Source organism: Drosophila suzukii, chromosome Y (assembly GCF_043229965.1).
Source record: "Drosophila suzukii chromosome Y, CBGP_Dsuzu_IsoJpt1.0, whole genome shotgun sequence".
In the NCBI taxonomy this organism is placed as follows: Eukaryota; Metazoa; Arthropoda; class Insecta; order Diptera; family Drosophilidae; genus Drosophila; species Drosophila suzukii.
In genome coordinates, this window is record NC_092085.1 from 3,899,075 (window position 1) to 3,912,276 (window position 13,202).

The 13,202-nt window shown below is 49.4% G+C and overlaps 2 protein-coding genes across 2 annotated transcripts; both read left to right on the forward strand.

Moving 5' to 3' along the window:
- The first annotated feature begins 5,919 nt into the window (after positions 1–5,919).
- Positions 5,920–6,606, forward strand: LOC139353697 (uncharacterized). Its single transcript, XM_070998025.1, has one exon. The coding sequence runs from the start codon at positions 5,920–5,922 to the stop codon at positions 6,604–6,606; it is 687 nt and encodes a 228-aa protein (XP_070854126.1).
- Positions 6,607–10,942: 4,336 nt separating this feature from the next.
- On the forward strand, positions 10,943–11,974 carry LOC139353698 (uncharacterized). The gene has a single exon (XM_070998026.1). It carries the CDS (start codon positions 10,943–10,945, stop codon positions 11,972–11,974), a length of 1,032 nt encoding a protein of 343 aa, XP_070854127.1.
- The last annotated feature ends 1,228 nt before the right edge of the window (positions 11,975–13,202 follow it).

Here is a 13,202-nt window from a genome sequence, read left to right on the forward strand (position 1 = left end):
ACCATAATAAATAACAAAAATAAAAAACAAATAGTACATAAAGATAGATTAAAAATGTTTATTTCATAATTGCATTTAACATGGCCATGTTTAGAAATACTTATGAGTGTTACCATGTTTAGAAATACTTTTACACTCCATGTTTAAAAATACTTTTTCTTTTAATACATATATTATTCCCAATTCCATTCTCTTAAAAAAAAAAAAAATAAGAAATTTAAAAAAAAAAATTAAAAACAAAAAAAAATAAATAATTATTCCTTTAAGTAAAATATACCAACAAAATAACTTCATAATATTATTATTAATAATATTATTTTTCAAAAGGAGGGAGATGTAGTATGCACTTATATCGAATATCTACTGTACCAAGAGTACTTGAAACAAACACACCGTAACACTTTGTTGCAGTGTTTATATAAACAAAAGGCTCGGTCAAAAACCCTAAGTGGCCGAAACATGAGTCGATCGGCGCGCTCAAAGAAAGTGCAAGTGTCAGCATTCTGTTGCACACGCCGGCCGCTCAGCCAAACTCAAGTACATAAACATACCCTCGCGCTCCAGCCAAAGAGAGCCTAATTAAATACACTTTATATACATAAGACATACATAGCCATCTCTCTGCCGCCCAACTGTAAGCAGCGCAGCTACGAGAATTAGGCTTACTTAGATCCTAAGGCAAATTGTAAAATCAGAAACAACTTGACGTTGGAAGCGGCATTAACGCTGCTCCTACCATGCAAACCAAATAAATAAAGAATATAATAAAACTACAAAAAAGATGCGTTCTTAATAAATGGATGAAGATTATTAACATTTCCAACACAAGGACTTTCACACAACACTCTTCTGGTGAAATTCAGGCGGAACATCAATAAATATTTACCAGAATCCCGACCAAAGAGTTTTTGAAAATCTGTGACAAATTATAACCGCTTAACTTAACTTAACTGCGTCACAAATAAGGACTCGTAATGAGCAGCACATTGCCTTGGCACGTACAAGTAATTTGGAGGTAGCAGAATAAGCTCGCTCGCGAAATTCCTCTCGAAATTCCTCTGCTCGCTCTCAGAGAAGGAGAAGCGAAAGAATTCGAGCCAGCGAACGATTGAGGAACACTGACAATCGCGCTACCTGGAGAGCGAACGAGGAAAATCGAGGACTCGAGCGCACACGGAACGCTGAAGCGCACGCAAGCGCCAGGTCGAATCCCGAAGAGCGACGACGACAGCAGGTGCAAAATACTGCTGACCATGCTACGTGGAGATCGATCGAGGAAAATCGAGGACCAGAGCGTGCACGGGATGCTGTAGCGCGCGCAATAGTCAGGTCGGATTCCGAGGAGCGACGACGAGAGCAGTCGCGAAACACTGCTGACCATGATACCTGTAGATCGATCGGGGAAAATCGAGGACTCGAGCGCACACGGGACGCTGCAGCGCGCGCAACGGTCAGGTCGGATTCCGAGGAGCGATGACGAGAGCAGTCGCGAAACACTGCTGATCATGCTACCTGGAGATCGGTCGGGGAAAATCGAGGACCCGAGCGCGCACGGGACGCTGCAGCGCGCGCAATGGTCAGGTCGGATTCCGAGGAGCGACGACGAGAGCAGTCGCGAAACACTGCTGACCATGCTACCTGGAGATCGATCGAGGACTCAAGCGCCAGGTCGAATTCCGAAGAGCGACGACGACAGCAGGTGCAAAAATACTGCTGAACATGCTACGTGGAGATCGATCGAGGAAAATCGAGGACCAGAGCGCGCACGGGACGCTGTAGCGCACGCAATAGTCAGGACGGATTCCGAGGAGCGACGACGAGAGCAGTCGCGAAACACTGCTGATCATGCTACCTGGAGATCGATCGAGGAAAATAGAGGACTCGAGCGTTTACGGGACGCAGCAGCTCATAGGATCACCAGGAACAACCCTATCACTAGGACACAGGAGCAAAGGACCAACACAGTGCATCATCGGAACACAAGACTTCAGCAAAGATTTTGGGAACAACAAATTCAGGAAATGGCTGACGAGCGACTGCAGCAATATTGCTGCAAGAGCACAACTTTTAGAGGATGAACGAGAACGCATGCGACGGAGGAGTCGAGCTACGGCAATGGAACAATATCTTCGTAACGTTAAGGACGGACCAACTAAGTTTTGTACGTGCTGTGGAGGAACGTGGTTTCCATCTTAGGTAAGTGGTTTGTAGTATAATTTGACCCCGTGGAAGCTGTGAAGTAGAGTCCCCGTGAAAGCTGTACATTCCGGAAGCTTTGACGTACACTTTGATCCAGCACACTATGGGAAATTTGACCACTTTTTCTTAGTGCAACACATTCACAATAGATTAATCTCCAGTGTTGCATAACAGAAATATTTATAGATGGCGTCACAACAAAATAATTAGCTGATAAACGCAGCTGTTGAATTTGTAAAGCGCACACGTCTGCAACAATAAGTTTTCTTTGCCAACTTTAAAAGGCCAAAAGTGAAAATCTTTTAAATTAAATAAAAAACGGACGACTCTAACATATAGCTGTCAAAGAACGGTCAGAGAAATAATAAAACAATTATTTTTATTTTGATCGTATTTTCTTTTATTCTGGGTATAGAATATTTTAACATTTCAGGACTACGAAATTAATTTTAAACAAAAATCTGACGACTATAATATTTTGCTGAATGGGGTGGTGTTGGGACACGAATAACATGGATACAGGTGTTCAAACTATAAGGTAGAATAGGTATCCCTATATTATTACCTACCTGGGTAGGCATACCCGTTTTTCCTATTTTAGATTACAGAAATAACCATAACAAGGTTGCCACGAAGCTAGATAACAGGTAATAATGCAGTTATTACGCAATCCTTAAATTAGGTAATCAACTTGGTTTACCCAATTTACCTACGACCTACCTACTTTTTTCCTTTGGTAAGTATTTCTATAAAGTAAAACAGGATTCAAAAATTCGTAACACATAAGTCTCTTCTGGTGAAATTCAGGTGGAATGTATATGAACATCAATAAATATTTACCAGAATCCCGACCAAACAGCAATATAAAGAGAATGCTGTGCATATCTCTTTTATCTCAAGAGCAGCGCCGCCAAGCTGCGCTTACGGCAAGGGAACAATATCTTCGTAACATTAAGGACGGACCAACTAAGTTTTGTACGTGCTGTGGAGGAACGTGGTTTCCATCTCAGGTAAGTGGTTTGAACATACGTACTATTTCTTCTAAATACCCCAATTTTAGTCTAGACAATGCCTTTTATTTAAGCAGAAAGTTTCCGAGTCCGTCCGGCAAATATCAATTTTGCAGTACATGTCGTCAAGGCGTTTCCAAAGGTAGAATACCATCCCTTTGTCTCTCTAATGGCTTCGACTTTCCAGAGATACCTGAATGCCTTAAAAACTTGACATGTCTTGAGGAGCGCCTTATTTCTCCTCGAATTCCCTTCATGCGCATTATATCCCTTGGATATGAAAGGCAATGCGGAATAAGAGGCGCTGTAGTCAATGTTCCAATTTCATTACCTGATACTGTAAGCGTACTCTTGCGCACCTTTGATTCGACCCATGTAATCCAGGTTCATTTAAAAAGAATGTTCCTGAACGGTTGCAGTCTTTAATAACCTCTCATCATTAGGCGCATTATGCCATCTCTATCTTATGTAACAGAATACCGACATACATATATATATATACTTTTTCGATTCTGGCAACGCTGCTACGTTGGCGTCTTTTTGTGAAATTCAGATCAGTATCAAATAGGCTTCGGAACTGGCAAGAATAAAATTACATACAGTCCACATATCCAAGTCGTTTATATTTCTAACCATATTGCTGGTCCATCGTTCCGGATTCTTGGACAGTTGTGAAGTGCTTTGATTCTCATAGTAATTGTTTGCAATGGAACAATTAAATCACGTGTCTTGGCATGGGCTGAACAAACGGAGATTGCTACACACACAGAGATCGACACACGGATAGATCTGACACACCACCCCGGACGTGAGGCAAGACGGTTGTATAGTCGAGTGCGCTCTGAGATTATCTCGTTTTAAAGTCAGTGTAGCGACGGTCGTTACCTAAAAAGTGTACTGTGTATAGTGCGAGACACTCCGGGACTTGAGGTACGTACCAGGGCACTGTTCCGGCGGGGCCTCCGAACGTATCCCCAAGTCTTAAACTGGTAAGGCTGCTGTCGGTTCGTGGGCCAGGGGGGGGATCCTCTCCCGCGCCCATCGAGTGAGAGGCTTTCACCTCGAATTCTCTCTCACGCGCACAGCATCCACAAGCTGCCACCCTTGGCAGAAGGCCAAGGATCGGACTAAATTCCAACCCCTCCGCCGCGGCGGTGTCTATCAAAAGGGGCACTGGGGACCGAAAAGGGGCGGTATATCCCCCATCGTAAGCCTAGGGGAAATCTGTGGCCAGCGCGGGAGCCTCCCTCGAACAAACCGGGTAGCCCGAGATGGAGGAGGCTGAAAACCCTTTCGCGGGCAGACCAGTGGTGGCAAGATCTCCCCGCCAGCCGAGGGAAGATGGGACCGACGGAGTTGCAGCGGCATTTAAGAAGGGCAGCAAGCTCGCCCGCTCGCCGGCACCTTCGACAACCCAAGTCGATGAGCTGTTCGTAGACACCGAGGAAGCTAAGGATACCCCTAAGAGGACGCGTGATCCTGCGAGCCCAGCTAACTCGCAGAGGACAACGCCGGCCAAAAGGAGCAAGGCCTCCCACGAGGCAACCTGTCTGGAGGATCTCTTTGAGCTGGGGAAGCTTCTGCAGGAGGTATCCACCAAGATGATGGACAAGACGGCGCGCCACATAACTGTCGCCACGAGGGAGACGTTCGTGCGCATGAAGGCGCTTCACACGAACATCCTAGAGGCGAACAGAGAGGGCGGCAAGGACGACAGTATCAGGGTGAATGGGCAAGATGCTGCAATTGTGTGCGCGAAATGCTCTCGAAGCCTGCAGAGCGCCGACAAAGAACAGCAGACAACGCCTGTCTGGAGGAGAGATTCTGCAGCGCAAACGGAGCCTTGGCGAAGGATAAGCCAGCCGACTGTGGCTGGAGGAACCGTGGTTCAAGTGGCCCCACCATCCACGCGCCCAATGCAGCAGAAAAGTGCCAAAGCTTCCAGGAGCACCCGAAAGAACCCGCCAAAAGGGCCACAAGAGAGAGATGCGACGCACGCTGGCGCCAGTAAGACTGTGAGCCCCGCAATTCCAGTCGCTGAGTGGGAGGTGGTCAAGAAAAAGCCGAGGGCCACGCGTCGCGCCAGACCCGACGCCGTCGTTGTCCAGGCGAGCGGGAAATCGTACAGCGAGGTGTTAGCCATGGTGACTCGAAGGGAAGATAAACAGCTGTCGGACTTGGGAAGCTGTGTATCCAAGGTACGCCGCACCATTAACGGCAACCTACCGCTCGAGGTGGCCAAAGGCAGCGCAGAAAGTGCAGAAGCCATGAAGGAGAGCATTGCGAGGGTGCTAGGCGACGCAGCGTCAGTGCGAGCCATGTCGGATGAGACCAAACTGCTCGTTCTGGAGATACGAGACATCGACTCCATCGCGACGGAGCAGGAAATCTGCGCTGCGATTGCGAGCCAGTATGGTATCGACGCGGAGCGCATCAGAGTTTGGAGTCTGCGTCGAGGCTACGCGGAGTCGCAGCTAGCTGTGATCAGCTTGCCCTACTCCCTGGGGAAAACCGTCCTCCATCGTGGCGAGGTGCGGATTGGATGGACCATCTGCAGGATCCGCGAAAGAACAGGCCCCCCAAGATGTTTTAAATGCTTGGAATCCGGGCATATTTCAGTTAACTGCAAGAGCCTAGTGGACAGGAGCGATTGCTGCATGAGATGTGGTGAAAAAGGGCACAAGGCAGCCAAGTGCAGCAAGGAGTCTTCATGTTTATTCTGCTCTGCGGCAGGAAGAAAGGAGACCAGGCACCAGGCAGGAAGCAGACTCTGCCCAGCCGCAACCAGCGGGACAGGGAGACCTCGGCCGTCATGCAATTGATTCAGCTAAATCTGAACCATTGTAGGGCCGTGCAGGACCTCCTGAAGCAGACGGTGCGTGAGCTGGGTTCTGAGGTGGCGATACTCAGTGAGCCATACAGAGTGGAAAGCAGCAGCGATTGTGTCACGGATCCCACAGGCAAAGCTGCACTGTGGCTCTGCGGCGTGAGTGTTCCACCAATGCGGGACACGATGGCAGTAGAGGGATTTGTCCGAGCGAACGTAGGCGGCACATGGATCTACAGCTGCTACCTGGCCCCCAGTCTATCACTGACGTCCTTTAGCAGGATCATGGACGAGCTGATCAGCGACCTAAGAGGAAGGAGCAACGTGGTGATCGGAGGCGATTTTAACGCCTGGGCCGAGGAATGGGGCTCCCTCTATACCAACGCCAGGGGGCGCACCATCCTTGAAGCAATCGCGTCTCTGGACATCGTCCTGTTGAACGAGGGCTCCCAGCACACCTTCAACAGAGCTGGGGCCGGTTCAATTATCGATCTATCGTTCGCGAGCAGCTCGTTATCCCGTAGCACACGCTGGAGGATAGGCGAGGTGTTCACGGCCAGCGACCATTAGGCCATCCTGCTGACAGTTGGCGGTCCACCGTGCCAAAGCCAGCCGATGACCGGGCCAAGAAAAGCCTACCGCCAGGACACCTTTAGGACACAGACCTTCGCCAGCGCACTGGAGGGATTGGCTGTATCTGAGCTGGACTCGGCAGATGTAGCAGCGAACAAATTGGCAGCCAGACTGGAGGAAGCCTGTGACCAAAGCATGCAGCAGCGTAAGACCTTTCGGAAGCACCACGCGCCAGTGTACTGGTGGAGCGAGGAAATCGCTAGCTTGCGCAGGACCTGCCTTCGAGCCAGGAGATTAGTCCAAAGGGCGAGAGGCACCGCAAACCTTTCTGCCTGCAACTCTAGCTTTAAGAGTGCAAAGAAGGCACTCAAACTGGCGATTCGGGACAGCAAGAGGGAGAGCTACCTCAAGCTCTGTGACGAGCTGGAAAACGACCCATGGGGAAGAGCCTACAAGACGGTGGTCAAGCGTGTGAGTGCCGGCAACAGGTCGCCTACTGACCCAGCGGTCCTGGAAGGCATTGTCCAAGTGCTGTTTCCAGAGGGTCGCCGCCATTGCATCCCCCGATGGACGCGACAAATTGGGAGCCAGATATGTCCGGTCACGGAGACGGAACTATTGTCTGCGGCAAGGAACCTGAAGAGCAAGAAGGCACCCGGGCCGGATTTGGTCCCGAACAGGGCAGTGAAGACCCTGCTATCCCTCCATCCGGGCGTGGTAGCATCGCTCTACAACACGTGCATGCTGGAAGGGACCTTCCCCGACAGGTGGAAGCGCCAAAAACTTCTGCTCCTGCCGAAGCCAGGGAAACCAGCGGGCGAAGCTTCTTCCTATAGACCCATCTGCCTGCTGGACACTATAGGCAAGGTCTTCGAAAGGGTCATTGCAACAAGACTTAACGCTGCCATGGAGGACGCCGGTGGACTGTCTTCCAACCAGTACGGTTTCCGTAAAGGGAAATCTACACTGGACGCGATAGAGAGGGTCACCAATATTGCTGCTAAAGCCATCGCGGGTACCAGATGGAAAGGTGGGACGAAAAAGTGTTGTCTAGTGGTCACGCTGGACATACGGAACGCGTTCAACACAGCCGATTGGGGGAGGACACTGGAGGCACTACGGTCCTTCAACATCCCGGATTACCTGCTGAATGTGGTGCACAGCTACCTCAGCAAAAGGGAGTTGGTCCTAGATACCTCTGTGGGCCCCAGGACGTACGAGGTGACAGCCGGTGTTCCTCAAGGCTCGGTACTGGGCCCTCTGCTCTGGAACACGATGTATGACGGTGTTTTGAAGCTCCCACTGCCGAGCAGCACCGACATTGTGGGCTTTGCGGATGATGTCGCGCTGGTTGTGGTGGCCAAGGAAGTTGCGGCCGTGGAGGCAGCTGCAAACTGCGCAATTCGAGCAGTGGAGGAGTGGCTCGCAGTGGCGGGCCTAGAGCTGGCCTCTCACAAAACTGAGGCGGTGCTGATTTCAAGCAGGAAAGCAGTGGAGTCGGCGCACATACAGATCGGAGGGTCAACGATAACTTCTCAGCGTGCCATAAGGTACCTGGGAGTCATGCTGGACACCCGCCTCTCCTACCGCGAACACCTGGAGTTCGTAAACAAGAAGGCAAGCGAAACCACAGGATCGCTCTGCAGGATCCTGCTGAATACCAGGGGACCGAAGCAGGACAGACGCAGGCTCCTCGCGACTGTCGTCAAGTCGCAGCTGCTGTACGCGGCTCCAGTGTGGGCTGAGGCCACTGCTGTGAGTAGCTACATGCGAGGTGTTAACGCGACGTACCGCCTGTGCGCCGTTAGAATTTCGAGTGCCTTCAGGACGATCTCGGACGACGCAGCCCTTGTCATCGCAGGCCAAGTTCCCCTGTGTGAACTGGTGCGGGAGGCCAAGGAGATTCGCGCGGCTCTAGCAGGAGAACAGGCGGACCGCAGTACCAAGACCGAGGTGAAGAGAAGAGCCAGGATGCAGAGCGTCGTCAACTGGCAGGCAGCCTGGGACATCTCCAGCAAGGGTCGCTGGACGCACAAGCTCATCCCCAGCATAGAGCCATGGCTAAGTAGGAAGCACGGCCAGGTGGATTTTTACCTCACGCAGGCGCTGAGTGGACACGGCTGCTTCCGAAGCTTCCTTAAGCGCTTCGGGCACGACACGGAGGACGGTTGCCCAGAGTGCGGCAGCGGCATTGTCGAGGACGCTCAGCATGTCCTTTTTGAATGTCGCCGCTTTGGCTATGACCGCCAGATACTCACGGAGACCACCGGGGCAAGAGTTCGGCCAGAAACCTTTGTGCCCCTCATGCTGCTGAAGGAGGCGAATTGGGAAGCGACGGCAGCCTACGCAGCGAGCGTACTGCGAACGCTGCGTCGCACCGATAACGAGAGGAGAGAAGTAACAGTCTAGGTGGCTACCATTGCGCGAAGCAATACCTTGCGGTGATACCGCGCAACCACGGCCCCCTACTCCTGTTCTTGAACTCACTTTTAATGTATATAGTTGTATGAAATAAATGAATATAAAAAAAAAAAAAAACGGATAGATCTTCTCAACGAAGTTTGGAAGGAGTTCAATTAGTTTAGCGATTGCATTGCGCTTCACGAGGAAGTGTAAGGCTATGTCGATCCGGAGATTGACAATGCGGTCTACGAAGCAAAATACCTAAGGGCAAGCGCTATTCTCAAGGAAAGGAGTAATAACCTACAACCGGGGACATCTACAAGCGGTGCGAGTGGCAGCAACGGGCTACACTCGAACAACGATGCAATCTTAAACTTGCTGCAACAAAACCAACAACTATTTGAGCGACTTGCTGTAAGTCAGAGCACACCGAACTCGCCTGATCATGTTGGTGGTGACGTCACATTTGCGAATTCTCGGAACTCGGTACTCACGGCGAATTCAAATCTGAGCGAACTGCCTAAAATTCAAATCAAACGGTTCTCGGGCAACTACACAGAGTGGCCATCCTTTCAAGACATACATATATGAAAACACAATTCATAACAAACAGCATTTGTCCAACACACAGAAGTTCCATCACTTAAAACACTTCTCGTTGATGAGGCTGCCAACTTGGTTCGACACTTGGCAATTACGGACACGGCTTACAACACTGCATGGGAACGTCTTAAGGAAAGATACAATCGTCCACGGCACATTGTAAACTCGTTTTTGGAACAGTTTATGAGCCTGCCAACAACTACAAAGATCGATGCAACAGTTCTACGGAAGGTTTCGGACGGAGCAAACGAAATTGTTCGTGCATTGGATGCGGTGAATCAGACGGGACGCGACTGTTGGATCATCTATCTAGCCCTAGAGAAACTTGACGCTGACACACGGCGCAGGTGGATTGAGCGCAGCATGGAGACAGACTCACCCACTCTAGAGGAATTTTTCAAGTTTCTCGATTCTCGCTGCGAGGAACTGGAGCTGAGCAAAAGGGAGCTTGCGACTGGAAGCAAGACAACAACACATCCTGAAAAGCCAAAACGGATCACACAATCGATGGTTGCGGTTGAAAGTAGTGGCTGCACCAAATGCAGATCTACAGAACACACTCTATATGGCTGTCAGCAGTTTCTGGATATGTCTGGACTGCAGAGGCGATCATTTGTGAAGGAGAAATCACTATTCTACAACTGCTTGCGACCTGGTCATGGGGTCAACAGGTGCAAGTCAACATACAAGTGCAGGCAATGCAAAGGAAATCATCACTCCCTTCTTCACGTCCAATCGAATCCACAGGCTAGTGGGAATCTTGCCCAGATAGCGGAGGCGGGCGAGCAAAACTTTAGCGCGTCTAACACAAACTCAGTGACACTCAGTCATTTGGCCCAAGGAGCGGGCACACAAAAGGTTGTATGAGCACAAGGCACTGCAAAATCTACACATCTAACGGAATTCAAACGAAGCATATTACCAACTGCTATGGTGTATGTTAAAAACGCAAAACGTGACCACGTAACATGCCGTCTTCTATTGGACACAGGATCAGAGCTGTCTTATGTATCTGAGCGTTGCATCCAAGCTCTCGGATTGACACGGTCGGCATCACGCATTTTGGTTACGGGAATCTCTTCCGTAAAAGCAGACACGACAAGGGGATGCAGCACGCTGCAAATCAAGTCTCGCATATCCGATGATCGTTTGGTTGTTTATGCCCTCGTGCTAGGCAAAATCATCTCTGGAACGCAAAAATATCGACGCATCGACACTAGAGTTATTTAAGGATCTGCAGCTGGCGGATACACATTTCAACGCAAACACACCAGTAGATATACTATTGGGAAGCGAACACGTATGGTCAGTGTTCACTGGACGAAAGATGTACGACAACAAGGGTAATCTTATCGCTATTTCCTCGGTATTCGGATGGGTAATCACTTCACTCATCACATCGAATGCAAGCAACGCTATTGCATTAACCACAACAATGGATATCGACAACACGCTTCAGAAGTTTTGGGAACTGGAGAACGTTCAAAGCAACAAGAAATTGGAACCAGAAGACGACCAGGTCGAGAAGCACTTTCTCGCCACCCACAGTCGCGATGAAAACGGGAAGTATATCGTTGAACTTCCATTCAACACGGAAAGTCCTGAATTCGGAGAAACTCTACATGGAGCTCTTAAACGTTTCAAATCGGTGGAGCGTCGACTACAACAAAACGAGCAGCTGCGGACACAGTACGTATACTTTATGCGGGAGTATATCAATCTGGGGCACATGCGTGAGGTGCCGCCAGAGGATATCGCTACTGGGAATCACTTCTTTCTTCCCCACCACCCAGTGCTAGGCCGAAAACTGCGAGTGGTCTTTGATGGATCCTTTCGCGACGCTAACGGTAAGGCGTTAAATGACACTCTTTTCACAGGGCCCAGTATCCAGCGCGAACTATTTGCTGTGTGCCTACGCTTTCGAATGTACAAGTTCGCATTCTCAGCGGACGTCGTTAAAATGTTCCGCCAGATATGGGTAAACGAAAAGCACAGAAACTACCAGAAGATCGTTTGGAGAGAGGATCTATCCGATCCGATCAAGCATTTCCAATTGTGCACTGTAACCTACGGAACGTCATGTGCACCATTCCTGGCGGACCGAGTGCTGGAACAACTCGCCGTGGATCATCAAGACGAATACCCGAATGCTTCAAAAATCCTACTGGAGGATTTTTATGTAAATGATGTTCTTACTGGATCAAACAATGAGGATGAACTACGTCGAAACCGAGACGAGTTGATTCAGCTGATGTCGTGCGCAAATCTTGAACTCGGGAAATGGGTATCCAATACCTCATTTATACAAAAGGATGATACCAACGCACAATCTTCGCCAATCCTAGATAAGACATTCTGACGTACAACATTGGTCTAGCGGCAAATCCTGACTGCACAAAGAGACAAGTCTTGTCCGACGTTTCCAGGATATTTGATCCTCTCGGACTCTTGGCACCCATTGTAATACAGTTTAAGATTATTTTCCAAAAACTCTGGCTCTTAAACTTGGATTGGGATGACCCACTCCCAACTAAACTAGCGGACAACTGGCTGAAGTGGAGAGCAGATCTAGACACTCTACAAAAATTCCAATTACCACGCTTCGTTGCCAACGACGCAGACAATATCGAACTTCACGGATTTTCGGATGCCTCAACCAAGGCGTATGCTGCTGTGGTGTACAGCAGAGTTACAAATGACGACGGATCCATCTCGGTGTCCCTTGTGGCTGCAAAGACAAGGGTGGCTCCACTGAAACAACAATCCTTGCCACGCCTGGAGCTTTGCGCAGCACTTCTTCTAAGCCAACTCATTCGATCGATCTCTTCTAGATTACGCCACAAGAACATAAGTGTTTTTGCCTGGTCCGACTCATCAATAGTGCTCTCCTGGTTATCCTATGCACCAGCCCAACTAAAGACTTTTGTTGGAAACAGAACCTCGGAAATCTTTGATACTCTTCCTAGGAAGGCCTGGCGGCACGTAGACTCCAAATCAAACCCAGCTGACTGTGCTTCCAGGGGTTTGACGGCTGCTGACCTCATCGATTTCCATTTGTGGTGGAATGGACCTTTGTGGTTACGAGACCAGGATCAATACCTGGTAAAGTTGAACGATTCACGTTTTGGTTTATCTCTTTCAGACAAACGCATTCAAGGAGAAGTCAAGTCCAACTGTTTGGCTACAGTGGCTTTTGCAACTCAGGTTCATCCACTCGATGAGCTCGGTCACATTGTCGCCTATGTGAAGCGATTCATTCAACGCACACAAAACCCGTCCTGCGATAGGGCGTCAAGAGCTCTTACATTTGAAGAAATTAAGGCAGCAAGGATCATTTGTATAAAACATGCGCAGCACTGTTTCCACGAGGACTATCAATTGCTCCTTGCCAAGAAACCCCTAAGGAACCGATCGCAGCTGGTCAAACTTGCACCAATGATAGACGAAAACGATTTGCTGAGGGTAGGCGGAAGATTGCACCAATCGCAGTTGTCACGAGAGGCAAAACACCCAGTTTTGCTACCAAAAACGCACCGAATTTCGAAGCTGATCCTGGAACACGAGCACCGAGTAAATCTTCACTCTGG

Coding starts and splice junctions, on each gene's coding strand:
- LOC139353698 (XM_070998026.1), top strand. CDS start 10,943: ATGTACGACAACAAGGGTAATCTTATCGCTATTTCCTCGGTATTCGGA.
- LOC139353697 (XM_070998025.1), top strand. CDS start 5,920: ATGTTTATTCTGCTCTGCGGCAGGAAGAAAGGAGACCAGGCACCAGGC.